The 27,296-nt window shown below is 31.6% G+C and overlaps 5 protein-coding genes across 8 annotated transcripts in view; 4 read left to right on the forward strand and 1 right to left on the reverse strand.

The window, feature by feature from the left end:
* Positions 1-27,296, reverse strand: part of LOC126884896 (adhesion G protein-coupled receptor A3) — a 400,023-nt gene that overhangs the window by 137,740 nt on the left and 234,987 nt on the right. The gene's annotated exons all lie outside the window — the stretch shown is intronic.
* LOC126884910 (uncharacterized) lies at positions 5,739-21,145 on the forward strand. 3 transcript variants are annotated; one of them, XM_050651242.1, is made up of 3 exons: positions 5,739-5,926; positions 8,909-9,067; positions 20,724-21,145. In XM_050651242.1, exons 2-3 carry the CDS (start codon positions 8,989-8,991, stop codon positions 21,029-21,031), a joined length of 387 nt encoding a protein of 128 aa, XP_050507199.1. In that variant the 5' UTR covers positions 5,739-5,926; positions 8,909-8,988; the 3' UTR covers positions 21,032-21,145. The 3 variants fall into 3 exon arrangements, with proteins under 3 accessions (XP_050507199.1, XP_050507201.1, XP_050507198.1); XM_050651244.1 differs by lacking the exon at positions 5,739-5,926 and having other exon boundaries at positions 8,859-9,192; XM_050651241.1 differs by lacking the exon at positions 5,739-5,926 and having other exon boundaries at positions 8,890-9,067.
* On the forward strand, positions 21,596-22,549 carry LOC126884877 (SRR1-like protein). Its single transcript, XM_050651182.1, has 2 exons — positions 21,596-21,753; positions 21,808-22,549. Exons 1-2 carry the CDS (start codon positions 21,596-21,598, stop codon positions 22,484-22,486), a joined length of 837 nt encoding a protein of 278 aa, XP_050507139.1. The 3' UTR covers positions 22,487-22,549.
* Positions 21,605-24,383, forward strand: LOC126884911 (protein FMC1 homolog). Of its 2 annotated transcripts, none has more exons than XM_050651246.1 (2): positions 21,605-21,753; positions 23,954-24,383. In XM_050651246.1, the coding sequence occupies exon 2, from the start codon at positions 23,966-23,968 to the stop codon at positions 24,272-24,274; it is 309 nt and encodes a 102-aa protein (XP_050507203.1). In that variant the 5' UTR covers positions 21,605-21,753; positions 23,954-23,965; the 3' UTR covers positions 24,275-24,383. The 2 variants fall into 2 exon arrangements, with proteins under 2 accessions (XP_050507203.1, XP_050507202.1); XM_050651245.1 differs by lacking the exon at positions 21,605-21,753 and adding an exon at positions 21,802-21,944.
* On the forward strand, positions 22,580-23,930 carry LOC126884878 (SRR1-like protein). Its single transcript, XM_050651184.1, has 2 exons — positions 22,580-22,616; positions 23,448-23,930. Exons 1-2 carry the CDS (start codon positions 22,580-22,582, stop codon positions 23,870-23,872), a joined length of 462 nt encoding a protein of 153 aa, XP_050507141.1. The 3' UTR covers positions 23,873-23,930.

Genomic DNA, 27,296 nt, shown 5'->3' on the forward strand with positions numbered 1-27,296 from the left:
TTAACTCAATAGGATTGAAAACACAAAAGTAGGGGGAAGTCTCAATATAGTGTGTCCATGCTTTTCGGCAATACTCTCTAGAGCGTATAATTTTCTAAATTGATTCGTGTGTAGAACTTCATTAAGTTGTTTTTTGTGTAAAAATCTTCGAAATACAAATAATTTTCCATTAAAAAATTTTGCAGGTCAGCTTTGAAGAGGTATTTGGTATTTTAGTGAGCTGTCGGGAATGATAGGAACCGTTGTCAAGTACTATTACGCTGTTTTTCTCCAAGTTTGGGATCAGCGAGTTTTCAAACCAATCTTCAAAAATGTCAGCTTCCATATTCTTGTGGTAGTCAACGTTACAATCTTCCATTTTCTTCCCACATAATTTTAAAGCATTCGGAACCCATCCCTCACTTCCTCCGCAATGTACAATAATTAGCCGCGAGCCTTTATTTGCAGGCATTACTGGTATGCACATGCTTGAACCATCTGTCCATCCTTTCTTAACTGTATCGTGGGTATCATACCAAGTTTCATCTAAATAATAAATTCTCCTATTTTCTTGCCTATATTTAGTAATTTCTTCTAGGTACATATTACGTCTGTTGACTATTCTTTGGCTTTCCATAATTGCTTGACGTTTATTTATTTTTTTTAACTTAAAGCCCATTTTTTTATCAAATTTTGAAGAGTTTTCTCACAGCAGTTCATATTTCGACCGGTTGTTTCCAATTTCTTTCTTATTATTTCTATTGTAGGTATTTCATTGCTTTTGTAGCAGTCGTATATTGTGGTTTTGAATAGTTTTACGAGTGAAGGATTTAAAGGTCTTGAAAATTTGTAGTCACATCGTTTCTTGCGATGATAGGGTTCATGTTTAACTATTTTATATACATTAGAAAGTGGAATTTCTGTTAAATCAGAGGTGGCTTGTGCCAATAGTGTTTCATCGAAGCCGAATTTCGTACGTAGATTTTTGTATACATTCAAACATACTTGCTGTGTTTCTGCATTTAAATGCATTCGAATCTTCTTTACGAGCTCTTTTTTTTTTTAGTAATTACATTCACACTAGCACTGGCAATTTTTACAATATCAGCGTTATCGTATGCGATATTTACATTATCCCACGGGCGCCACATCACTATTCACATTAATTAAATTACAATAATTAACACTTGACACTCTCCAAACGAAATACTAAACCAATATTCAAAATAATTACAGCAACAAAACACTCGTATCACTTAACACACGTACACTCCAGTAGTAACACACTGCTAGCTACTAGCTACCGAACTAAAACTAAGATTTTGCACGAAACTTGTGAATAGATATGCGGGAGGTCTGACCGTAAAAACACAGATGCTTCAAAGGGCCGCTTCTTAAACGTTTGACCTAACATCTATATTTGAAGAATATCATATTTCACCGGCTTAAAGCTATTCCACAGTATTTTTTACTTGGAAAATACCCGTACTTATTAGTAATTAATAATTTTTCAATTTCCATACTCTACAATATGATTTGGTATTGCATTTGAAAAGGAAACAATAAATATTCAAAATACTTACTTTCCGTGTCCGGAACACCAACAACTTTAAATTCTGTATTTCCAATGGTTGGCCACATAGATGGCCCTGTCATTTGCTATAATTAAGTCTTGTTCTGTGCAGGTCTCTCTCATCTCTGTGCATGATAGTAGATGCCGGCTGGTCTGAACCGCGCCACAGTCGCAGGTATCGTCCTCCTGGTATCCCCATTTTTTCAGGTTACTAGCACAACGTGAAACGCCGGTTCTTAGTCTGTTTAGCGCTTTCCAAGTCGGATACGGTAAATTGTGTCCAGCAGCCATTTCCTCCGAGGGAGGAAAATGTGTCGCAGTAGTTGACGCTTGCCGTAGGTGTATTCGGCGCGTCTCTGGCGCTTCGGGGATGGATCTTGATGTTTTCAGGAAGCTTTTCCGAGATCTTAGTCTGCTTGGCTGAGTTTGGTGGTCATATAAGGTCATATTCAAAATGTAGTGGTCGGAATTTTTATTTATGCGAGGATTGTTGCATGTCGGGATTTTGGCCTGTCGGGATTCTGGCGTATCGGTGTTTTGGCTGTCGGGATTTTGGGCGCCACCGGGTGACAGCTTGTCTGATAAACTTTTTAACACAGCACTGGACGGAGCGACTAAAAAACCGGAATTAACAAGATGATCATACAAAGCTTTACACAACTTAGAGGATACGCTGATGAGCTAAGTAAAAAAATTCTTCTAAAAATTTATTTAATCTGACTTATTCATATTGGCAATTCAGACGTATATTATACATTTTAAAGTAGAATACTAAAATGATATCGCCAATATTTGAGTTGCGTTCCTGAGACGACTTTACTAAAATATAGTTCATTCGATTATATGAAATCAATCCCAACTCAAGAATATCCGTCACAAAAAATCATAGCATGTGATCTGTCTTTAAAAAGGCAACCAAATGCAACGATGTCAGTAAAATTCTCGCGTTAAAGATTCCATAGTAAATCACGAGGGAAAACCAGGAAAAAGCCTCGTGATACTATCCCGACATCGTAAGTATTTGGTCTTACATTTAATTTACTTTCAAAAAACTAATACCAAATTCTGACTTTAATATGTTTAAATTATAAATAATATTAATAATACATAGATATACAATAAGTAATACTAAAATATAAAATTTGTACTAACTCGATATAATTGACTTACTAATCGTGGTATTTTCTTTCTATTGACTTCCTCTTTCAGTATGGGTAACCACATCTTTACTGCATTCTACCGAGGAATTTGCGACACAATTGGTTTCATTTAGCATAATTAGAGCCGCTTCTTTGATTTTTCTCTTTTTACTATCTGATTCTTTCAGGGCTATACTTGAATCTCTCCACTGAACTCTATGTTCATTATCCCATGCGTGTTGACATATTTGAGATCTGTCAAATTCTCTATTTTTAATATAAGACTGATGTTCATTTATTCTAACGTATATATAAGTGATATATTATTATAACGTATATATAAGTGGAGAGATTCAAGTATAGTCCTGAAAGAATCAGATAGTAAAAAGAGAAAAATCAAAGAAGCGGCTCTAATTATGCTAAATGAAACCAATTGTGTCGCAAATTCCTCGGTAGAATGCAGTAGGATGTGGTTACCCATACTGAAAGAGGATGTCAATAGAAAGAAAATACCACGATTAGTAAGTCAATAATATCGAGTTAGTACAAATTTTATATTTTAGTATTACTTATTGTATATCTATGTATTATTAATATTATTTATAATTTAAACATATTAAAGTCAGAATTTGGTATTAGTTTTTTGAAAGTAAATTAAATGTAAGACCAAATAGTTACGATGTCGGGATAGTATCACGAGGTTTTTTCCTGGTTTTCCCTCGTGATTTACTATGGAATCTTTAACGCGAGAATTTTACTGTCATCGTTGCATTTGGTTGTCTTTTTAAAGACAGATCACATGCTATGATTTTTTTGTGACGGATATTCTTGAGTTGGGATTGATTTCATGTAATCGAATGAACTATCTTTTAGTAAAGTCGTCCCAGGAACGCAACTCATAAATATTGGCGATATCATTTTAGCCTTCTACTTTAAAATGTATAATATTCGTCTGAATTGCCAATATGAATGAGTCAGATTAAATAAATTTTTAGAACAATTTTTTTACTTAGCAACAACATTTTTGTTTATTTTAATAGTATTTTGTATTTTGACAACGAAACCCGATTTGGGCTTCGAAACGTTAATAAAATCATTTTTTTGGTAAAATTGTGGCTTATTCCCATTAAAAATAGTTGATTATAAAAATGCCAGAAGGAAATAGCTTCAGAACTACATATTTATAAAAACAGTACAGTGTTTTAAAGCTATATTTTGAATCAAATTGTGTACGATATAGGGCTTTTCATCGATTGTCATTTGTTTCGAGCTTCTGTCATGTGTCACATAATATTAATATATCTACGTCATACGTCTTTGGTTTGTATCATTGGCAATACCAATAACGTATGACGTAGATATATTAATATTATGTGACACATGACAGAAGCTCGAAACAAATGACTGTGAATGAAAAGCCATATGAAGTAAAAATGTAGCAACACAGAACTGTCACATCAGTAGCGTACGATTGTCTTATATATTTAAATAAAATTATTATTTTCTTGGGTATTTACCTTAAAGGATTGTTTCATAAAATTTATATTATTAATAATAAAAAATGTTTTTGGTTATTTAATTAATACAATTCTAAAATTCTCAATGTAATCGCGATTATGTTTTTCTTATTATAATACCATGTTGACACTTTTGCAAGATCGGTCAGTTCCGTGTGGGTGTCGTATTAGAGCTGTGCTAGAGAAATGTCAATTTTAAAGTTGATGTTTATTTACGTTAATTAACATTACAAATATTTCGTCAGGAAATGAAATCCGATCGATATCATTAATTAGAATAAAGAATTATAGATATTATTTGTACAGTAAACAAAAACAAAGAAAATATCTAACAAGTAATGGCATTAACGTGGCCATGATGAAAAGTCACATTCTAATGATTTGACAGTGCTTTGACGTCAGAAATTTTGACCTACGTAATCTTGCTTTTGTAGTAAAAAGACTATAGGTGCAACAATAAACAGTTCAAACGACAGAAGCGCAGAGATAATTGAAAGAATAAAAGAAGGCAATAGAGCATATTGCAAATACCAAAAACTGCTAAAAGACAGACATATCAGTAATAACAACAAAATTAAAATAAAACGGCAATCAGACCTGTCATAATATACGCAGCAGAGATATATAGTATAATGTCCCTGATTCGTATAGAATATAGAATAATAGAAATGAAGATCCTCGGAAAAATTGTTTGGCCAAAAATATCCAAGAAGGAAAGTTTAAATGGTTTAAAGAAAGAGTTAAATGGAGAAAATATAGTCAGTCATATAAAGGCTAAAGGTTCAACACCCAAGGCCAGAAAACAAAAAAATACACTCACCGGCACAAAATTCCGCCACGAAAATTTTTTGAATATAAGTTTGACAATATATAACTTTATTATTTGTACTTCGATTTTCAAGATTCTTGCATCAGTTTGTAGGTGCATGTATTGATATCGTTTATTATTCCGGTAACAACAAATTTTTGCTTAAATGGCATTATATATAGGTACGATGGTGAATGGAAGCGTTGTATTTTCTCCTAACTTTAAAAAATTCTGTGGAAAAATTGGAGGACTAATTTTGTTACATACTCCTTTTGTATTATCCTGGAGGTATCCCTAAGATTTTGTTTTTTGAATTATCCGAATACAACCTTGTACAACCTGTAAATAAAATCACTGATTTGAAGGTTTATTTAATTAAAAATATCAAACGCACTAAAATTAACAACAAAATAATTCAATAATGAAGTGGGTATGTCCACCTCTTGCGCAACGGACTGCTCGCAATCTGTTTGGCATCGAATAAATAAGATTTGGCATCGAATTTTTAATTCATCCCATAAATGCTCGATAAGATTGAGATCTGGACTGCATGCGGGCCATTCTAATCTTATCAATTTTAACCTCTATTTGAGATTTTATGTTTATGAGTCAATCAGTGTTTTTATTTACAAGAAATTGTGCAGCTATTACAAGAAAATAGATATTTGGATAATTCGAAAAATAAAATATTTGTGATGCCTCCGGGATAATATGACAGGACTATGAAATAAAATCAGCTGTTCCATTTTTCCACACAATTTTTTAAAGTTGGGAGAAAATACAACGCTTCCATTCAGCCCCGTATAAATCTAAGCAATGTTTTTGTACTTGAATAATAACAAATGATATCAATATGTACATGTAGCTATAAACTGATGCAAGAATCTTGAAAATCGGAGGACAAAAAATAGTAAGTTATAAAATTATCAAACTTAATCAGAAATTATGAATATTAAATTAATCAGAAATTTTTAGTGGTGGAATGTTGTGCTGGTGAGTGTATTAATCCAGAAAGCCACTGCGCATGCGCTAGGGAAAATATTCCGATTCGGATTATTTGTACAATCTTACTCAAAAAGGACTCCTTTTAACAAATTTGCATGTTGCCAGGACCAAAAGTGGGTTAACAATTTTTTAAACGTTTTTTTTTGTTTTTTTCCTAAAATTATTTTTTTGCATGGAACAAAGTTTTTTTAGGTTTTTTGGATCATTCCAAATAGAAAAGGTCTTTAATGACATTTATCTAAAGTTGATAGTTTTTGCCATATAAGCGATTAAAAATTGCGAAATCGGCCATTTTTAACCCTCAAAAACTATGTGAAAAACTGAAAATTTGAATGTTGCCAAGGTAGGTAGATATTCTTTAAACATCGATTGATAAAATCCCGAAGAGTTTTTTGCAATACAATATTCAAAACTCATTTGTTTTTTAATTGCTAATCAAGCGTGCGCGACACTATTTTCCACCGACAGTATGGTGCAAATGAAAGGAATAAATTCGTTATTTCGTAAATCGGCGACTTTAAGGAAAAATCCCGAAACAGGTCGATTTTTATATTTGAGTTATGATATTGTGGCATATATGGTATACTAGTGACGTCATGCACCTGGGTGTGACGTAATCAAATGATTTTTTAAATGAGAATAGGGATCGTATGCTAGCTCATTGGAAAAGGTTATTCAATTCTCTATTCAGTAATATAAACATTTATATAATTATTTATAGAGGATATCCCTCTACTTCTTTTTTTGTCAAATAATTAAATATAATAAAAATGTTTTGGACACACTGTATAAATAATTATGTAAATGTTTACATTACTGAATAGAGAATTGAAGAACCTTTCAAATGAGCTACCACACGACCCCTATTCTCATTTAAAAAATCATCGATTACGTCATCACGCCCAGAAGGATGACGTCACTAGTATACCATATATGCGACAATATCATAACTTAAAAATAAAAATCGACTTGTTTCGGTTTTTTTCCTTAAAGTCGCCGGTTTACGAAATAACGAATTTATTCCTTTCATTTGCACCATACTGTATACACAAAATACACATGCAGCGGTGGAAAATAGTGTCGCGCACGCGTGATTATAATTTAAAAACAAAGGAGTTTTGAATACTGTATTGCAAAAAACTCTTCGGGATTTCATCAATCGATGTTTAAAGAATATCTACCTACCTTGGCAACATTCAAATTTTAAGTTTTTCACATAGTTTTTGAAGGTTAAAAATGGCCGATTTCGCAATTTTTCAATTTTTAATCGCTTATGTGTCAAAAACTATCAACTTTAGAGAAAAGTCACTAAAGACCTTTTCTGTTTGGAATGATCCAAAAAACCTAAAAAAAAACTTTTTTCCATGCAAAAAAAAATAATTTTAGAAAAAAAAACGTTTAAAAAATTTTTGACCAACTTTTGGTCCTGGCAACATCCAAATTTGTTAAAAGGAGTCCTTTTTGAGTAAGATTGTGCAAAAAATCCGAATCGGAATATTTTTCCTAGCGGATGCGCAGTGGCTTTCTGGACTATTGGAGTGTATGTATACAGGGTGTTTGGTAAAGAATGGGCCATAGCTTAAACCTCAGGTTCCTGAGGTTAAAATAGGCCGATTTAAGCTAACTTACCTTAGTACAAAGTTTATAATAACCGAAATACAGGGTGTCAAAGTTAAACTTTTTTTTATTTATTATTGAATATTTCCTGACAGGTATGACATAACAACATGAATTTTGGTATATGGGGGTTTTTTGGGTCGAGAAAACTAAATTCCCTACCAAAAATTATGTATTGCCAAAGAGGGCACCACATACGCCTTTCAGCATTCTTTTATTACGTTCAATTTTGTTTATCCCTCACTCTGTATAATTTTGACATTAAAATTTTTATTCTCCTATTTTACTTAAAAAAGGTATACTTCTTTCATCTCCCTAAACTCAACCGTTTTTGATATAAACGCATTTTAAATCTGCGATACACCATCATTTTTAGCATAATATATAGTAGTTACACCCGAAAAATAACTTAAAAATATAAAAATTGTGTCAGTTCTCATATTTATTTGATTGCATCGCAAATTCCATTTAAAAAAATTTGCGATACACTTTTGGAAATTTTTATGGTTTTAAGATATTTTTCGGGGGTAACTACGCAATGATATTATGCTAAAAATGATGGTGTATCGCAGATTTAAAATGCGTTTATCTCGAAAACCGTTGAATTTAGGGAGATGAAAGAAGTATACCTTAAAAGTAACAGGAGAATAAAAATTTTAATGTCAAAATTATACAGAGTGGGGGATAAAAAAATTGAACGTAATAAATTAGTGCTGAAGGGCGTATGTGGCGCCCTCTGGGCAATACATAATTTTTGGTAGGGAATTTAGTTTTCTCGACCCAAAAAACCCCCACATACCAAATTTCATACCTGTCAGGAAATATTCAATAATAAATAAAAAAAAATTTAACTTTGTCACCCTGTATCTCGGTTATTATAAACTTTGTACTAAGGTAAGTTAGCTTAAATCGGCCTATTTTAACCTCAGGAACCTGAGGTTAAGCTATGGCCCATTCTTTACCAAACACCCTGTATATAGTAATCGACGGGTCTCACCGTTTTTATAATTTTTTAAAATAAGTACAGAAATAATTTTATTCCATTGTGTCCAAGTGTCTTCCACCCTATATAATATTTTATGTGGGATGTAGGTACTTTTTCAGTTAGGCGTAAATTTTTATTTTCAGTCTTGCAATGTCGCAAAGTATGCACATTCATTCGCTATCATGCAGCTTTACTTAATCATTCAGTACAGTCCCCGCAAATAGAATCTGAACTCTTATCTGTTTATTATTTACTTAATCCTAAGTGGGTTATATTATTTTGTAGCGAATAGGTACCAAGATGTGTCACGAATTACAATGATAGCGCATCGCTAGTAGACGACAATAAGTTAATAAAGTAAATTGATGATGGCCGCTAAAACGAAGGTCAATACTAATCATAATAAAGTTGTAACTGCAAGTACTACTACGACAATAGTAACTGGTAAGGACGAACATTATTTGCATTTTTTTTTTAGTAGTAAAGTGTACGCGGGTGAGTGTGTGAGTCATTTGTAAATATATCTCCCGTGATAAAGTGATAAGGCTGAATGAATTTATATATTAAAGGTAAAATATTAAAAATCCGTATGTGATAATGCAGAAATATTTATGTGTGTGATGGATATATTTATCAATTTGTGCCGTCAGCTTAGAATAAAACAGTCTTATTTGCTGTGTTTATTCGAATAGTCTCATCGCGCCATCAAAATTTTCATCTTATTGCTATTCTAAGGCAAGGGTTGTAAATAGCTAATGAAATGTACATAATCTTATCTCAGTCTAGAATAGGATATATCAGAATAAAGTGTAAATCGTAAATGATAAAATAATAAATGATCAAAAATTTATCAAAAACATGGAACAAGTAGTTCACAGAACAGAAAGATAATTTGTTTGTCAGATCACAAGCAACCTTAGATGTGGCAACACTGTGGAGCTGTCAAATAGAGGGCCTAAGAAAAAGTTATATTTGATTAGAGTATTTAGAGATTTAATTAGAGTAACACAAAATATAATTTATTTTACTTTAGATAATTGACACAGCATGTATCTCTAAAGCCGGCCACTCACGATACTGCAGTGTCGTTCGACAAAATCGTCGATGAATCAATTCTGCAGTACTGCAGCATAGAATCCAGTTTCAGTTTCTCTGTGGTAAAATTGTAACAATTTTGTTGGATGCACGGTCATACACGATCAAAATTTTTGTTAATTAGTCAAATTCGACAAAATTGAACGAAGCCGCAGTATCGTGAGGGCCGGCTTAAAACACATTTTATCTTTATCTATTCTGATTTAAACATATTTGATAAATTAATTGGTTTTGATACTCACCGAAATACATGTTCTGTCTTGGAACTTCTTGTAATACAACCTAGTGATGTAACGAATATTCGCATTCGCGAATATTCGCATATTTTTGCAAATTCGCATTCAAGAAATTTGTGCGAATGTTTTGCGAATATAAATATAAAAAAAGAATAATAATTTGAAGATAATATTAGGTTAATAAAATCAAAATCTATTCACTTCTCGGCTTTTTTTTTTATTGAGAAATGGTAACTTAACTTTACCTAAATATTATAATCACATTATCAGCCTTCACTTTATTTTATATTTGGTATTAATGTAGTGTAAAGCTTAAGATTCAGATTGATTTATAGCCCAAATAAAATAAAATAAAATCAAAATGTAATTCCGTACATGTTGGAATAAATTTTTTATCAAAATTCAGGTCCAAACAAAATATATTTTCAAGAAAGTATATGATTCATATGAGGGGATCATTGTTTAAATAATTAAATATCGGTAATTTTTGCACAAAATTTACTTTTTTAACTGCTGCGGTAATTCATGGTTTTATTAAGGTTTTGACAATTTTTTCTGCAAAGCTGAAGAAACAATCTTTTATATAAGACTTTACTAAATTAAATTTGACCCATAATTTATTTAAATAATTGTATATCAAAATTAAAAAACAAATTTCCAAAAAAATATTATTTGCATTACAAATAAGCACTATAAAACATTTTGTTTTGCAGAAAAAGTTGCGCTATATTACCAGTATAAACAAAAAAAAAATATTTCTAAATATTTCTAAATTGCAAAAACGCTGTTATTGCCGATAAATTATACAAGTTTTTAAGGTCTCATTTTTTTTATTTTATGTATATTTTTGACAAATGTATTGACAAATCAAAATTTCAATTAAACACCCCTCCAAAATGATGTTTGAAAATTGGTGTAATTTGTTTAAAACTTTCTGTATTTTTAACAACATCGCCGGGATTAAAAATTTTGAAATTATTTTTCGATATTCGTGTTCCTGGTAGTTTTTGACACACTTACAATAGAAAAAAATTTTCTAGATCCATTTTTTGCCGAGATAGCTTTTCCAAGTTTAAAAATTCATAATTGGTTTATTTATCAATATTAACATTTTGAAGTGTGTGAGTACATATCAATAGTCCAGAAAGCCACTGCGCATCCGCTAGGAAAAATATTCTGATTCGGATTTTTTGCACAATATTACTCAAAAAGGACTCCTTTTAACAAATTTGCTTGTTGCCAGGGCCAAAAGGTGGTCAAAAATTTTTTAAACGTTTTTTTTTGTTTTTTTCCTAAAATTATTTTTTTTTGCATGGAAAAAAGTTTTTTTTTAGGTTTTTTGGATCATTCCAAACAGAAAAGGTCTTTAGTGACTTTTCTCTAAAAAAAGATAGTTTTTGACATATAAGCGATTAAAAATTGAAAAATTGCGAAATCGGCCATTTTTAACCTTCAAAAACTATGTGAAAAACTGAAAATTTGAATGTTGCCAAGGTACGTAGATATTCTTTAAACATCGATTGATGAAATCCCGAAGAGTTTTTTGCAATACAATATTCAAAACTCCTTTGTTTTTTAATTGCTAATCAAGCGTGCGCGACACTATTTTCCACCGACAGTATGGTGCAAATGAAAGGAATAAATTCGTTATTTCGTAAACCGCAAATCAAGCGAGAGAAAAATATGTCATTTTCTCTCGTGTTGTACACTGTACTTTTTCTATGGATGCGTTTTTGTCAAGAGTTCAAAATTCAAAATTAAATAATTTAGGTGCTTTTAGGTATATTATATGCCTAAATTGAAATAAAATATGTACATATATACACATAGGTATTTAATATTCTTAATATTTATATACTTTATTTATTTAAAATTATAATTCACAGTTGAACAGTCTTAAAAGGTAATTTTTGATAAGTTTTGACAAGTTGTTTGACATTTTGTTTGACAAAAATAATTGTGTTTGTATTGTGCATGTTACCATGGAAATGGCGATCATATGTATGTAAATCGGCGGTGAACCCGTGAGAAAAAATATTTCTCACTGCAATGGCCGACTTTTCTCACTGCCTGAGAAATTGTTCGTTTTGAATGTATGTAAGTAGTGAGAGAAGTTGCACATTGTATAGCATCTATAGAAAAAACATTTTTCTTTTGTGAATGTGTCAAAAATTACTAGGAATACGAATATCGAAAAATAATTTCAAAAGTTTTAATCCCGGCAATGTTATTAAAAAAAAACAAATTTTAAACAAATTACAAATTACACCAATTTTCAAACGCCATTTTGGAGGAGTGTTTAATTGAAATTTTGATTTGTCAATACATTTATCGAAAATATACATAAAAGCAAAAAAAATGAGACCTTAAAAACTTGTATACTCTATCGACAACAAACCTCGTTTTTGCAATTGAAAAAATGCTAATTTGTTATAAACAAATTAAATATTTCATAAACTACTCAATATTTATTAACCATTTTTTTTTTCTTCAGTTTATACTGGTACCACAGAGCAACTTTTTCTGCAAAGCAAAATGATTTATAGTGCTTTTTTATAATGCAATTAATATTTTTTTGAAAATTTGTTTTTCAATTTGTATTTACAATTATTTAAATAAATTATGGCTCAAATTTAATTTAGTAAGTCTTATATAAAAGATTGTTTCTTCAGCTTTGCAGAAAAAAATTGTAAAACCTTAATAAAAACATGAATTACCGCAGCAGTTAAAAAAGTGAATTTTGAGCAAAAATTACCCATTTTTAATTATTTAAACAATGATCCCCCCATATGAATCATATACTTTCTTGAAAATATCTTTTGTTTTGACTTAAACTTTGATAAAAAAATTATTTCAACCTGTACGGAATTACATTTTGATTTGCATGTATTGTAATTTTATTTGATCGGTTTATTACACTAAATGTCAATTAACTTCTCATTATAAATTTAGAAAACATGTCAAAAATAGAAACAAATTAAAAAAACATAATATTCGCATTCGCATCCGCATTCACGAATGTCGGTAGCAGATGAAGCATTTTGGCTCGCAATTTTTTCATCCAGCATGTATTTACTTGAAATTTTCACAGAAGGTAGGGAATACTCCAAGGATCATTTTCTATATCATGCCGCTGTACGCTAAAACCTTGGGGGTGGTTGCCACCCCATCTCGGGGGTGAGAATTTTTTATTACATTTTAGCCATCCAAGTTGATGTAAAAAGTAATTCTAAGAAAAAAAGTGTTTTTAACATTTTCTTCGTAAAACTAATATTTTTCTAGTTATTCGCGGTTGAAAGTAACAGTTTTTCGACGAAAAAGATCCACTTTTTTTGAGGGATTTTTGAGAATAACTCGAAAAATATGCATTTAATAAAAAAAACAGTAGATATTAAAATTGTATCTTTTAGTAACACAAACCAAATTATTTATCTATAATATTTTTACGACCAATACGCACCGAGATACAGCATATTAAAGGTTAGCTTTTTTTGTCAAATGCATAATTTGAAATGTTCAAAGCCAAATAACGGGAAAACTTTGCATTTTTTGAGAAAAACTTGAATAATCTTTTTTCAAGCATACAATTAGACCTTTCAAAAAAAAAATAATAAAAAGTTTGTAGCATAAAAATTGACCGACTTATGATCAAAACAAGATCGCTACCTGCTTTTCTCTACGAAAATATCAGTGAAAACAACCCCCTAACTACCCTCATAAGTAAAAATGGGTCTTCACCTTTCTGTAATTCCATTTATATTTGCATTATAAATACACCCAGGAAGTTTGACCTATTTAAAAGGCCTATAATTTTAGAAACATTGGAGTTTAAAGAAAAATAGATTTTTTGCAATTTCGTATTTTTCAGCTTTTCTTCAAAATATCTCCGAAAATACTGGAGATACGAAAAAAATGATAGATTACTAAATTGTAGCTTTTTTAATATCTAAAATTTTCGTGTGCATAGATTTTCATTACAGTGAACAGTTAGGAAGATATAGCTGTTTAAACCTCTATTTGCGAGCAAACACCCTTTCGAGCCCTTTAAACCCACCCCAATTAAAAACTAAGAGATCTTATGGAATTTAATTTACATAATCTTATAGCTCTTCAAAAATCCTACAAAATCATTTTTGAAAAAACTATTTACCGCCAAAAATGAAGGAGCTATGTTTACAAAACGAATTTTTGTTTTCGAAAAATTTGAATAGTCCGCTTATCTTCAATGTACCAGGTGTCCCAATAAGAATGGCTCTCGGCCATATCTCAGGAACCGTTTATAGTAGAGCTTTGAAATAAAAAAATTATAACAAAAGTTGCCTCAGGAAAAGCCTGGAAATTATTTTCATCATTGTGGGTCCACCGCTAGAGGGCGTAATTGAATATCAAAAATAAAAAAATCTAAATTTTACAAAATTTTCCTAATGAAGGGGCACTGGAAATCCGATTATTGTATTCTTCATCAAATTCTGCGCATATTTGATTTAACAAGTTTAACTCTACCTTTGCAAATAAGAGGTGGGGGTGAGTGGGAACCTTGTTATGAAAAAATGGCTGTAAGTCCGGTTCTGCTAAATCAAATTTTGAAAACTGGGTCTTGTTGAAGACAGATATTTTTCTTCAATGTAAGCGTGATAATTTTGAACCATCCTAATAAGTAATAAGCCAGCTGGAAGGTGTTATTTAATTTTTTTCAGAAATCTAGTTTTCTTTGGAAAATATTAAATACAAGTATGCATTTTTAATCATACTTTATAAAATTAGATTAAATTAGCAATACAATAGCGAAAACCGCATGTCGATACCTTTTTTCTATCTCAAGATATCTCGAGAAACGTGTAAATTTTATACATAACTGTTACTATCACCGGTAAACTAAGTTAATGAAAAGTAGTATGCTGTGGAAAAAAACAAAATAACATTTTCCAGATGTCAACGTATAAAAATATAATTAATTAAAACAACAATATAAAGAGAAACAATACTAAATATAGTAATGAAACACAGACTTACTCACAATCATTTAATTATACTTTGACGACCGGTTTCGATCTCTACAATATACAGATCATCTTCAGGTCGGCGTTACAAGTAGTTAAATGCTACAATAAGAGAAAACTTGTGTTAGACCAGTGTCTGATTGAAGAGATGTTAATAGAAAGCCAAATTTAAAAATTTTAAAAAATTTTTTATAAAATTTCTTGAAATAAAGGTTTGCAACTGTTGACATTTCAGAAAATTGGTATATACAATGTCACACCTATGAGTAAAAATGCTCATAGGCATGTATGTGCAAATGGGTGCATACAGTTTGAATTTGTTGAAATTAAAATTTTTAACCATTAAAAACAAAATAAAGATAAACTGACTTAAATATGCTTCCAAATTCAAAGTAGTAATAATAAAAGAGATAGTAATATTGTGCTAATCTACTTACATGCCGTTACAAGGATTGCGTTGCAACTTAGTTGTTGTCATATTAGTACGTCCAAATTATGCTAATTGGTTTGTTGGGATAGTGATAGGGTAAACAGACATGTTACGTAGGTTAAAACACAGTAAGATTTCGAATTTGGAATGGATCCTGAAGGAAGATGCGTATGTGAAACGGGTGATGTTTTGTTCGAATGGAGAAAATCTTCCTTCAGGATCCATTCCAAATTCGAAATCTTACTGTGTTTTAACCTACGTAACATGTCTGTTTACCCTATCACTATCCCAACAAACCAATTAGCATAATTTGGACGTACTAATATGACAACAACTAAGTTGCAACGCAATCCTTGTAACGGCATGTAAGTAGATTAGCACAATATTACTATCTCTTTTATTATTACTACTTTGAATTTGGAAGCATATTTAAGTCAGTTTATCTTTATTTTGTTTTTAATGGTTAAAAATTTTAATTTCAACAAATTCAAACTGTATGCACCCATTTGCACATACATGCCTATGAGCATTTTTACTCATAGGTGTGACATTGTATATACCAATTTTCTGAAATGTCAACAGTTGCAAACCTTTATTTCAAGAAATTTTATAAAAAAATTTTTAAAATTTTTAAATTTGGCTTTCTATTAACATCTCTTCAATCAGACACTGGTCTAACACAAGTTTTCTCTTATTGTAGCATTTAACTACTTGTAACGCCGACCTGAAGATGATCTGTATATTGTAGAGATCGAAACCGGTCGTCAAAGTATAATTAAATGATTGTGAGTAAGTCTGTGTTTCATTACTATATTTAATATGGACTCACATATGCAACCCATTCAATATTAGAAACAATACTATTAAAATTAAATATAACACAGAACAAAAAGAACTACTTAGTGACGACCTAAATATTCAAATTGTTGCCCATCATACACTACTCTAGAATACATTATCCAGAGAATACTAAACGCCATTCAAAGCATATCGAGAGCAGAAATTGAGACTGCTGTTCAATCTACCCTTGAAAGAGTAAATGTTTGCAACGAAAATGATGGGCAAAAATTTGAACGTTTATGTCATCACTAAATAGTTGTTTTTATTTCTTTGTAATAGGGCTTTTCAACGCTTCTCATTTGTTTCGAGCCTCTGTCATATGCCGTATAATCCGTGTATAATATTAATATACGAGATATGAACGAGGCTCGAAACAAATGAGAAGCGGTGAAAAGACCTAATATACGTTGACAGCTGGAAAATGTTTCTTTGTTGTTTCCATAGCACACTACTTTTAATGAATTTCGTTTACAGGTGACAGTAATAGTTATGTTTTTAAATTTACACGTTTTGTAAGATATCTTGAGATAGAAAAAAGGTATTAACATGCGGTTTTCGTTATTCTGTTGCTAATTTTGTCTAATTTTGTAATATGGTATTAAAAATGCATGTTTGTATTTAATATTTTCCAAGGAACATTAGATTTCTGAAAGAAATTAAATAACGCCTTCTAGCTGGCATATTACTCAGTAAGTTGGTTCGAAAGCATAACTTTTACATTGAAGAAAAAGATCTGTCTTCAACAAGACCAAGTTTGCAAAATTTGATTAAGCAGAACCGGACTCACAGCCAGTTTTTCATAACAAGGTTCCCACTCACCCCCACCTCTTATTTCCAAAGGTAGACCTAAACTTGTCAAATCAAATATGCGTAGAATTTTATGAAGAATACGACGATCGGATTTCCAGTGCCCCTTCATTAGGAAAATTTTGTAAAATTTAGATTTTTTAATTTTTGATATTCAATTACGCCCTCTAGCGGTGGTCCCACAATTATGAAAATAATTTCCAGGCTTTTCCTGAGGCAACTTTTGTTATAAAATTTTTTATTTCAAAGCTCTACTATAAACGGTTCCTGAGATATGGCCGAGAGCCATTCTTATTGGGACACCCGGTATACAGGGTGTCCAGAAACTCTACCGACAAATGAAGACAAGAGATTCCTCAGATAATTTTAAGACAATTTAATCTAATTTACCTAGTACGAAAATGCTTCCTAAGGGAGCTAGAGCTCTTTGAAGATGGCGTCATGTAATTAGTTTTTGTTAAATAGCTCCAGAACGCTTCTATTTAGAAAAACGAAAATTGGTATACATATTTACTTTCCAGAGATGAATCGGATGCATCTATTGTGAATTTATAGTACCGGTCATAGACGTCCGTTTTGGGTATGGCAACGGTTATTTTATCGCATAACTTTTTTGTCTTTAACTTTTAAGCATTGTTGACACTGGATTATTAAATTGTGAGGTATTCTAGTACTAAATGTCACTCTTGCTTTAAGTCGGTAGAACACACCGTTTTCTAGAAAAATCGATTTGAAAATTTTTGATTTTTTGAATTTGAAAAAAAATTAAATTTTTTTCAAAAACTCGATGTTTTTTACCAACTTAAAGCAAGAGTAACTTTTAATACTCGAATACCTCATAAATTAATAATCTAGTGTCAAAAATGCTTGAAAATTAAAGACAAAAAAGTTGCTATAAAATATCTGTTGACCTACCCAAAACGGACGCCTATGACTGGTACTAGAAATTTGCAATTAATGAAATCGATTCATCTCTGGAATATAAACAAATGTACCAGTTTTCGTCTTTCTAAATAGTTTTTTTTTTATTTTTTTTTAAATCCAAGCAATGAAAAATTTCCAAATCGATTTTTCTAGAAAACGGTGTATCCTATCGACTTAAAGCAAGAGTACCTTTTAGTACTAGAATACCTCACAATTTAATAATTCAGATTCAAAAATGCTTAAAAATCAAAGACAAAAAACTTATGCGATAAAATAACCGTTGCCCTACCCGAAAAGGACGCCTATGATCGGTACTAGAAATTCGCATTGGATAGAATAGATTTATCTCTTGAAGATTAATACGCGTACCAATTTTTCTTTTTCTAAATAGAAGCGTTCTGGAGGTATTTGAGAAAAACTAATTAGAAGACGCCATCTTTAAAAGAGCTCTAGCTCCCTTAGGAAGCATTTTCGGACTAGGTGAATTGGGTTAAATCGTCTTAAAATTATTTGAGGAATCTCCTGTCTTCATTTGTCGGTAGAGTTTCTGGACACCCTGTATATTACCACAAAACCGGTTCGTATACTGGAAGATGACTAAAAAACTATTTGTACAATGTATTTGTAAATTCGTATTTTTGTGTAAATAAATGTTTTTGTACCTAACTCTTTAATTCTACTTTTTTTCTGTATAGATCTATTAAGTTACCTATCTATTTATAAAAAATGCAATGTTATTAAGGGTGGTTTTTAAGGGTTGAAATATTATGAAATTATATCCTTTAGCATAAAACAATCATTATTTAACCAATCAAAACCAAATTTTACCCATATTAAAGTTTACAATGTTATTTATATAATTTTTGACAATAAGGGGTAGTTTACCCCCTAAAAATAATCAACGCCCTTGAGCACAATATAGAATATGAAGGGTGAAATGATCCGAATCCGAAATTTTTATGGAAATCGATGCAAGCCGAAATTATTCTTTTAGGATAAGTCAATTTTTTATATAGGTATATAGCGCTAACAAGGGTGGTCGTAATAAGGGTTGAAATATTATGATATTATATCTTAAAACATAAAATAATCATTATGTAACTAATAAGAACCAAATGTTGACAATATTAAAGTTTAAAATGTTATTTTATAATTTTTTACAATTAGGGGGTAGTTTTTTCACCCTTAAAAAACCAAAAGCGTGTACAACGGCTCAATATATAGAAAATGAATTAGAGGGTGAAATGAGCCTAATCCCAAATTTTTGTACGAATCGATGCTGGACGAAAAAATTTCATTTCCTCGGCTAAATATTCGCATTTGCATTCGTATTCGCGAATGTTAAAAAATGACATTCTTTACATGTACAACATGCAGTGCATTGCATGATCGAATCATTTTTATACAATAATTGTTTTTTTTGCAATAATTGTAGATATATAATTATTATTTTAAACCGCACAAACCCATAAGATTAACCCATATTTACAAAAACTATGTTTTATCACATTATGGTTTAAAAATACACTCGTATAAGTAAAAAACTATTATTTTTCGACCAGGAGATTATCTTACTTAAAACCATTCGCACAAAATTTCAAGTAATTATCACAAAAACAAGTTAAATTTCAATTTTTATAATTTTGCCCCCTTATTTATGTCCACCTAGCGGACAACACGCGCATTTAAAATTTAAAAAATCGGCTTACTTATTTTCCCAAAGTTTTACATATACTTCATGGTAGGGGAGCAAAGTATGCTAAATGTGCAGTCACTCGAGCGCTTTGGGCACCTATTTGGTTGTGAAGAGTAGGTCCTAAAACCAAAAAAAGTTAAGCAAAGATTTCCATTTTAGTGGGCGCTTGCCATTTTTTAATTTAATTTTCCATTTCCAACAATCATTTTTTCCGATTATAACGCCATCTATCCTTAATTCGAAAAAATGTTTCGCATAAAAGTTACTTATTTTTACGTAAGGAATCCAAATCTGCAATAAAAAATGAGGGCTCTTATTTAAGATTGTAAAGTAACCCCCCACCCCACATCCATGGGGGGTCGTGTTTGGTGCCATTCGATAGATTTTTCAAAAATATTGGATAAGTGTATTTTACAGTTTTTCGATCTGATGTTCATTTCGCGAAATATCGCGGGATTCGTATTTAAAATATTAAATTTACCCCCCACCCCTCTCCGTGGGAAGTCGTGTTTGGTATCATTCGATAGATTTTTAAAAAATATTGGGCACGTATTTTTTAGTTTTTCGATCTGTCATTCATTTCGCGAAATATTCGCTTTTTTCTTATGAAATTTTGGGACTCACCTATTTCCTTACGCCCGGCTCAAATCGTCAGATTTTTGAAATATAAACTCTTTTGCATGTACTTAACTTATCTTATCTTAATCTGACAATTTCGAGTTTTTTTAAGGATATATTTTTTTTTCGGGCCCCCCTTAACGAACTCCCCTGTGTTAAGAGCCAATACCTATATGGTAGAGGTACATCTGCAGGGTACCAGGTTTCTCCCCATATGCTAATCTGACGCGCTCGAGTAACTGCAAAAATCCCCGCTTGGGCTCCCCTACCATCATATCTAGTTCATTATTTGAACGTGTAATATTAGTAACATAGAGAAATAAAAACAACTTGTTTTTATTTCAAACAACTTGTTTTTATTTCTCTATGATTAGTAATATTATAGTCTATTTCTGTTAATTTAAAAATGTGCATATTGTACTTTTATAAATAAACCATTCTATTTTAATTGCAGATAAATGTAGCCTATGGTTAGTGATATTCACTATCATAACTATCCTCATTGTGGTGATCACTGGAATATGCGTTAAATTCTTAGTGGAGAGCTACACGGCCAGTATAATTTTGGTCTCTTTAATATGCTTGGAAATAGTCATCGGCTTTTCAGTGTTAGCCATCTTAGCTTGGAGAAGAAATAAATTAGCTGTGAATCACACAGTCGTACGAAGAAATGGAGTATTAAAATATCATCCTGTTCAACCGACTGCACCAAGAGACGAAGGATCATGGGAATATTCAAATAGAACCACGTTACCAGCGTAATTTTAGCTTTTATGTATGTTGTGTAATGCAAAGTACAATTTTATACGCTTTAAAGATGTAAATAGGTAGCTAGTAATGTTCAACAAGGCTGTTTATTAAAAGTTATGAATTTTTTTTATTATTTTGAATATTTTACGAATCTGTATTTATATAAAAATTTATCGTTACCTTTATGCAACCAGTCTTACACTAGAATTTTTATATTATGAGTAATTAAAACAAATATTTATTAAACTATTAACATTAAAATGTCTAGATTCAAAATTACTTAAATTTATACTATTTTATATTCAATAAAATTTTATACAAATAATATCTGAAATAAAATTTTTGATATTTTTTATTAAATACGCTTAAATTATGCAACCAGTTATACTCTACATATTATCAGAGTCAGAGTTAACAGTTGACTCGAATAATAAATAAAGTAGAATATTTATTAAAATATTTGTAGTTATATTTATTTAAACTTAACAATTAGATTACATTTTAATATTTATTCGTTAACATCGTCATAATAAATATTTATTCAAAAAGTTATTTCATTTTGACATTTGACATGACATGGAGAATGGCGCAGGAATTTTTGACATGAACGAAAATAGCGACTTGGAATTTAAAATTGTATCCTATAAACGAAAACGACGTAGTCCTAATAAGAAGGGCATTCTTAAACCTAATTCCTCTACGGAATCAGATATTGATTTAGAAGAAGCTGTTAGGTAAGTTAAGCCTTTAATTTTACACATATAATATAAATATAACCTCACTTTTAGAAGAATTTCCAGAGCTAAAGCTGAAATCTTCACCACAGATCTGTATGCTTCTGTAAAAGCATCGCTTAACGAAGGATTAGAGAGTTTAGGCAATCCCCAAATATCTGAAATAATTTGTTTGGGACTGGGCAGAATTGGTGAGTGTTTGATAGCAAGATTCCAATTAGCAGTGCTCTTAAATTTGAGCGATCAATTTTGCTCTAGAATCTCGGTATACGATCCTATTTTTAGTGCAACAGACAAAGAGATATTGCGTTCATTTGAAGTTGAGGTTTTAAATGAAAACGTAGAAGGAAAATACTCGATAAATACCAATAAGACAGTGTTGTTTTATATGCCTCACTGTTCGAAACAGTTAACCAATAACTTACTTTGGGCTAACTGGGGTCTTAACCTAGGTCATTGTGTTGTTGTGTCTAACAGTTTTCACAAGATTATAGAATCAAATTCCACTAGACATGTGGTCGAGTGTGCAAATTATATAACAAAAATTTTACCCTACGTTTTTGAAGTTGCTATCATAAATACGTTTAAGTATTATGAAGTATTCAGCGACATGGCTGTGCATGTTTTTCCTAAAATGAATTTAGTTTGTCCAGATGTATGGGAAAATCATCAAGAACCTAGTTATAAACAAAATGATGTAGAATTCATTTCAAAAACTGTTAATAGCTTATAATTTTTTAATACTTAGATGTAGATATTTAAGACTGTTTTAATAAATATGATTTAATGAACTAAAGCTTGGTTATTTCTTCAGCATGTTGAAAACATGGCATCAAAAATCTGCACAATAAGGCAAATTATTAGTGAACTAAGATATGAACTAAAAATCATCCTTAGCATTTTGGATTGGCACCTTTGTATAATTTCTATATTAGAATTTGCGGCTGTTAACCACAGTTCTATCCCATAGGTCCAAATTGGCTTCAACACCGCTTTGATTAGGAGTAATTTATTTTGTGTTGATAACTGGGATTGTTTTCCTATTAGCCAGTATATGTCTCTCATTTTATGGCCCAATTGTTTTCCCTTGGAAAATATGTGTTTTTTCCAGGTCAGTTTTCTATCCAGGTGAATCCCAAGGTACTTTACATAATCGTTCTGTGGTATTTGTCTGCGGTTAATACATACAGGTGGACAGTTTCCTCTACGGGTTGTAAATGTTACATGTATCGACTTTTGCTCATTTGATTTAATTCTCCATTTTTCGACTTCAGTTATGTTATTTTGTAGTAGTTCTGATGCGATGTTTGGATTCTTGTTGGAGCATAAGATCGCAGTATCATCTGCAAATGTAGCTGTTGTTGTGGCAGGTGATGTTGGAAGATCGGCAGTATAGAGTAGGTACAGGACAGGACCCAGTACACTTCCCTGGGGGACACCCGCTGTTATGGGTTGGAGTTCTGATATTTCATTGTCGTATTTGACTCTAAAGCATCAATTTGTAAGGTATGACTTTAGTAGTGTGTAATAATTTAGAGGCAAACAACTCCTCAGCATATAGAGCAACCCCTGGTGCCATACCTTGTCAAACGCTTGCCCTATGTCTATGAACAGGGTGGAGCAATATCTGGATGCTTCGATGTTCTGTTTACTATTCGATGTACTTGTTGAATGGTAGAATGTTTCTGCCTGAATCCAAATTGGTGAGTTGGAATTACTCGATATATATCGAGGAAAATACTCGATAAATACCAATAAGACAGTGTTGTTTTATATGCCTCACTGTTTGAAACAGTTAACAAATAACTTACTTTGGGCTAACTGGGGTCTAAACCTAGGTCATTGCGTTGTTGTGTCAAACAGTTTTCACAAGATTATAGAATCGAATTCAACTAGACATGTGGTCGAGTGTGCAAATTATATAACTAAAATTTTACCCTACGTTTTTGAAGTTGCTATCATAAATACGTTTAAGTATTATGAAGTATTCAGCGACATGGCTGTGCATGTTTTTCCTAAAATGAATTTAGTTTGTCCAGATGCATGGGAAAATCATCAAGAACCTAGTTATAAACAGAATGATGTAGAATTCGTTTCAAAAACTGTTAATAGCTTATAAATTTTTAAGACTTAGATGTAGATATTTAAGACTGTTTTAATAAATATGATTTAATGAACTAATGCTTGGTTATTTCTTCAGCGTGTTGAAAACATGGTATCAAAAATCTGCACAATAAGGCAAATTATTAGCGAACTAAGATATGCCTTGCCTGAAGGTAACTTGAAAAATAATCTCATGCTGCAGTATGTGATAAGTCAGTTCAGAAAATACAAAACTACAGATGAGCAACTGTGTAAAGCTAGACAAGAAATGGACTTCATGGCAAAGACTTATTTATGCTACTTGAAGAGCACTAGATTGAGTGACGAGATACATCAAGAATATCACGGAAAGGGTGAGAGAACCGTGGCAGATACTGCTAACATGGTTGGATTTAAGTTGCCTCATGATCCTAAATAGTTGTAAAAATGTATAACATCAACATTTAGAAGTTGTATAGACATGTAGATACGTAAGATTGTTAGAAATTTATTATTTAATAATGTAGAAAATATAAACAAAATCATTATATTTGTTGTTTCAATTTATTTCCCAGTTTAATAATATAAAATATGGAGGATCTTGGGTATATTGGGACATAAAATGTTATTTTATAAACCTATATGAGTGTAAATGCTCATAAGAAAGCTAAAAATGGAAAAGCAATGAGACTGATGAAATTCCCACAGAACTACTAAAACTTGTGGACACTAAATATACTATGTTTAACGCCATATACAATTCTGTTTCGAGATACTCAAGAGTCAACATTCTCACATTCATTTCCATACCAAAAACTTCATAGACGAAGCACTAAAAAGCCCAATACCTAGGAATTTTGTGCAGTAAGATGAATCGTCATGCAACTTTTTGCATTCAATTTGAGAGAGTATCAGGCAATTTTGTGAACTAAACTGATCTCCGGCAAAAAATTTTGTGCATGAGAAAATGCATTTTCAAATTACATCTCGAAGAGATGGAAAATGAAAAATTTAGAACTTGGGAAATAGTGACGGAAATGTGTTCATTTTTTATATTTGAGGGTTTTGGAGGTCAGTGAAGACAAATTTCATGACAGCGATGGTTTCCGAGGTACCTGGTGCCCAGGGTGGAGCTCGTCGCCTGGGACGATCGAATAATTCGCGAAATGAAGATTGGATCGAAATACTGAAAAATACGCGTTTAATATTTTTCAAAAATCTATCGAATGACACTAAAGATGACCCCCCACTCCATCCCCTGGAGGTGGGTTGGGGGTAATTTAATATCTTAAACGGAAACGCCTATTTTTTTATTACAGATTTGGATTGCTTACGTAAAAATAAGCAACTTTTATTCGAGACATTTTTTCGAATTGTAGATAGATGGCGCTATAATCGGAAAAAAATGATTTATCTTGATACCATAGGTAAATTATAGAAACGGTCTAATATCTCGAGAAACACACTTCCAAATAAAAGACCAAAAAATTAGTATTTAATAGTTTTCAAGAACCTATTGAATAACATCAAATACGACTCACCACTCCACCCCCTGGAGGTGGGGTGGGGGTTAACTTAAAATCTTAAATGGGAATCCCCATGTTTTATTGCAGACTTGTATTCCTCATAAAAAAATATTTATTTTTTCCGATTATAGCGCCATCTATCCATAATTTGAAAAAATTTCTCAAATAAAAGTTACTTATTTTTACATAAGGAATCCAAATCTGCAATAAAAATGGGGGCTCCTATTTAAGATTTTAAAGTTACACCCCACCCCACCTCCAGGGGGTGGAGTGGAGGGTCGTGTTTTATGTTATTCGATAGGTTCTTAAAAATATAAAAGACGTATTTTTTGGTTTTTTATTTGGAAGTGTATTTCTCGAGATATTAGACCGTTTCTATAATCTACCTATGGTACCACGAAAAAATCGTTTTTTCCAATTATATCTATCCACAATTCTAAAAAATGTCTCGAATAAGAGTTGCTTACTTTTACGTAAGCAATCCAAATCTGCATCTGCAAGAACAAATGGGATTTCTATTTAAGATTTTAAAGTCACCCCCACCCCACCTCCAGGGGGTGGTCGTGTTTAGTGTCATTCGATAATTTTTTGAAAAATATTGAATACATATAATAACAAACATAACTTAATAACAAACATAATATATTCGTACTTTTTAAATTTTAAAATATATTTATAATATGTACATAGATAAGGTCAAAAAATCACCAGATATTAAGCTAGTTTTAAAAAAGTTTTCACCATATCACCAAATGGGTTACAATTAAAATCACCAAATCTGGTGAATTTTTAGCAGACCTGGCAACCTTGTCTGCAATAACAAATGGGATTTCTTAAGATTTTAAAGTCACCCCCACCCCACCTCCAGGGGGTGGAGTGGGCTGGTCGTGTTTAGTGTCATTCGATAATTTTTTGAAAAATATTGAATACATATTTTTCAATTTTTCGATCCAATCTTCATTTCGCGAATCGTGTCCCATGCGTCGAGTTCCACCCTAGGCACCAGGTACCTCGGAGACCATCGCCGTCATGATTCGTGTTCAGTGACCTCCAAAACCCCCCAAGTATAAAAATTGAACTCATTTCGGTCAATATTTCCTAAATTTTTTATTTTCCATCTCTTCGAGATGCACTTTCAAGATGCTTTTTCTCATGCACAAAAATTTTTGTTGGAGATCAATTTAGTTCACTTTGCCTGACACTCTCACGAATCGAATGCAAAAAGTTGTATGACGATTCATGTTACTGCACAAAATTCCTAGGTTTAATATATGCTTCGTTGCCTCGTCTACAAGGTGTTGAAAATCATTCATGACTGTGGAACTTAAGTTGGAAGTTGGAAGTTGGAAGTTGGAACTTAACATCAACGAAAGTTTGGGATTCAGAAAAGGGCTAGACATTAGAGAAGCTTTGTTTGCCCTAAATGTTCTCCCATAGCGATGCTTGATGTCAATCAATAGATTGCCTGTTTCACTGATTTCGAATAGGCTTTTAACATTGTTCTTGATGTATATATGTATTTTATGCTTTTTATCCATTGATTTAAATTATTCGTGTCTGTTCGCATAGCTAAGGTTTTGTCAGTTTTGTTTTTATCATATTCCTCGTTTTTTGCCACAAATTGTCTCAGTTTTTTCGACTTTGATCCTTCTCCGTTACTCCTCGTTTTTTGCATCCCAAATTTTTAAATATTCCCTTCATTTGCCATCTCTGTTCCTACGTCTACTATGATCTTTTTAAAACCTTCTTTTACAGTTTTTTTCATTATCCCTGAATTCTTTGCAGTTTTCAGTTGTCTTCACTCTTTCTTTGGTTGTTTTTTTTTTATTTAATGGCATACACATTAGTCATTCAGTCAGTTGCAATAAAGAATATACAATCCTATCCCTAATACAAAATTAAACAGAACAGAACCAATATAATAATAAATACAAT

This window comes from Diabrotica virgifera, chromosome 5, assembly GCF_917563875.1.
Source record: "Diabrotica virgifera virgifera chromosome 5, PGI_DIABVI_V3a".
Lineage (NCBI taxonomy): Eukaryota > Metazoa > Arthropoda > Insecta > Coleoptera > Chrysomelidae > Diabrotica > Diabrotica virgifera.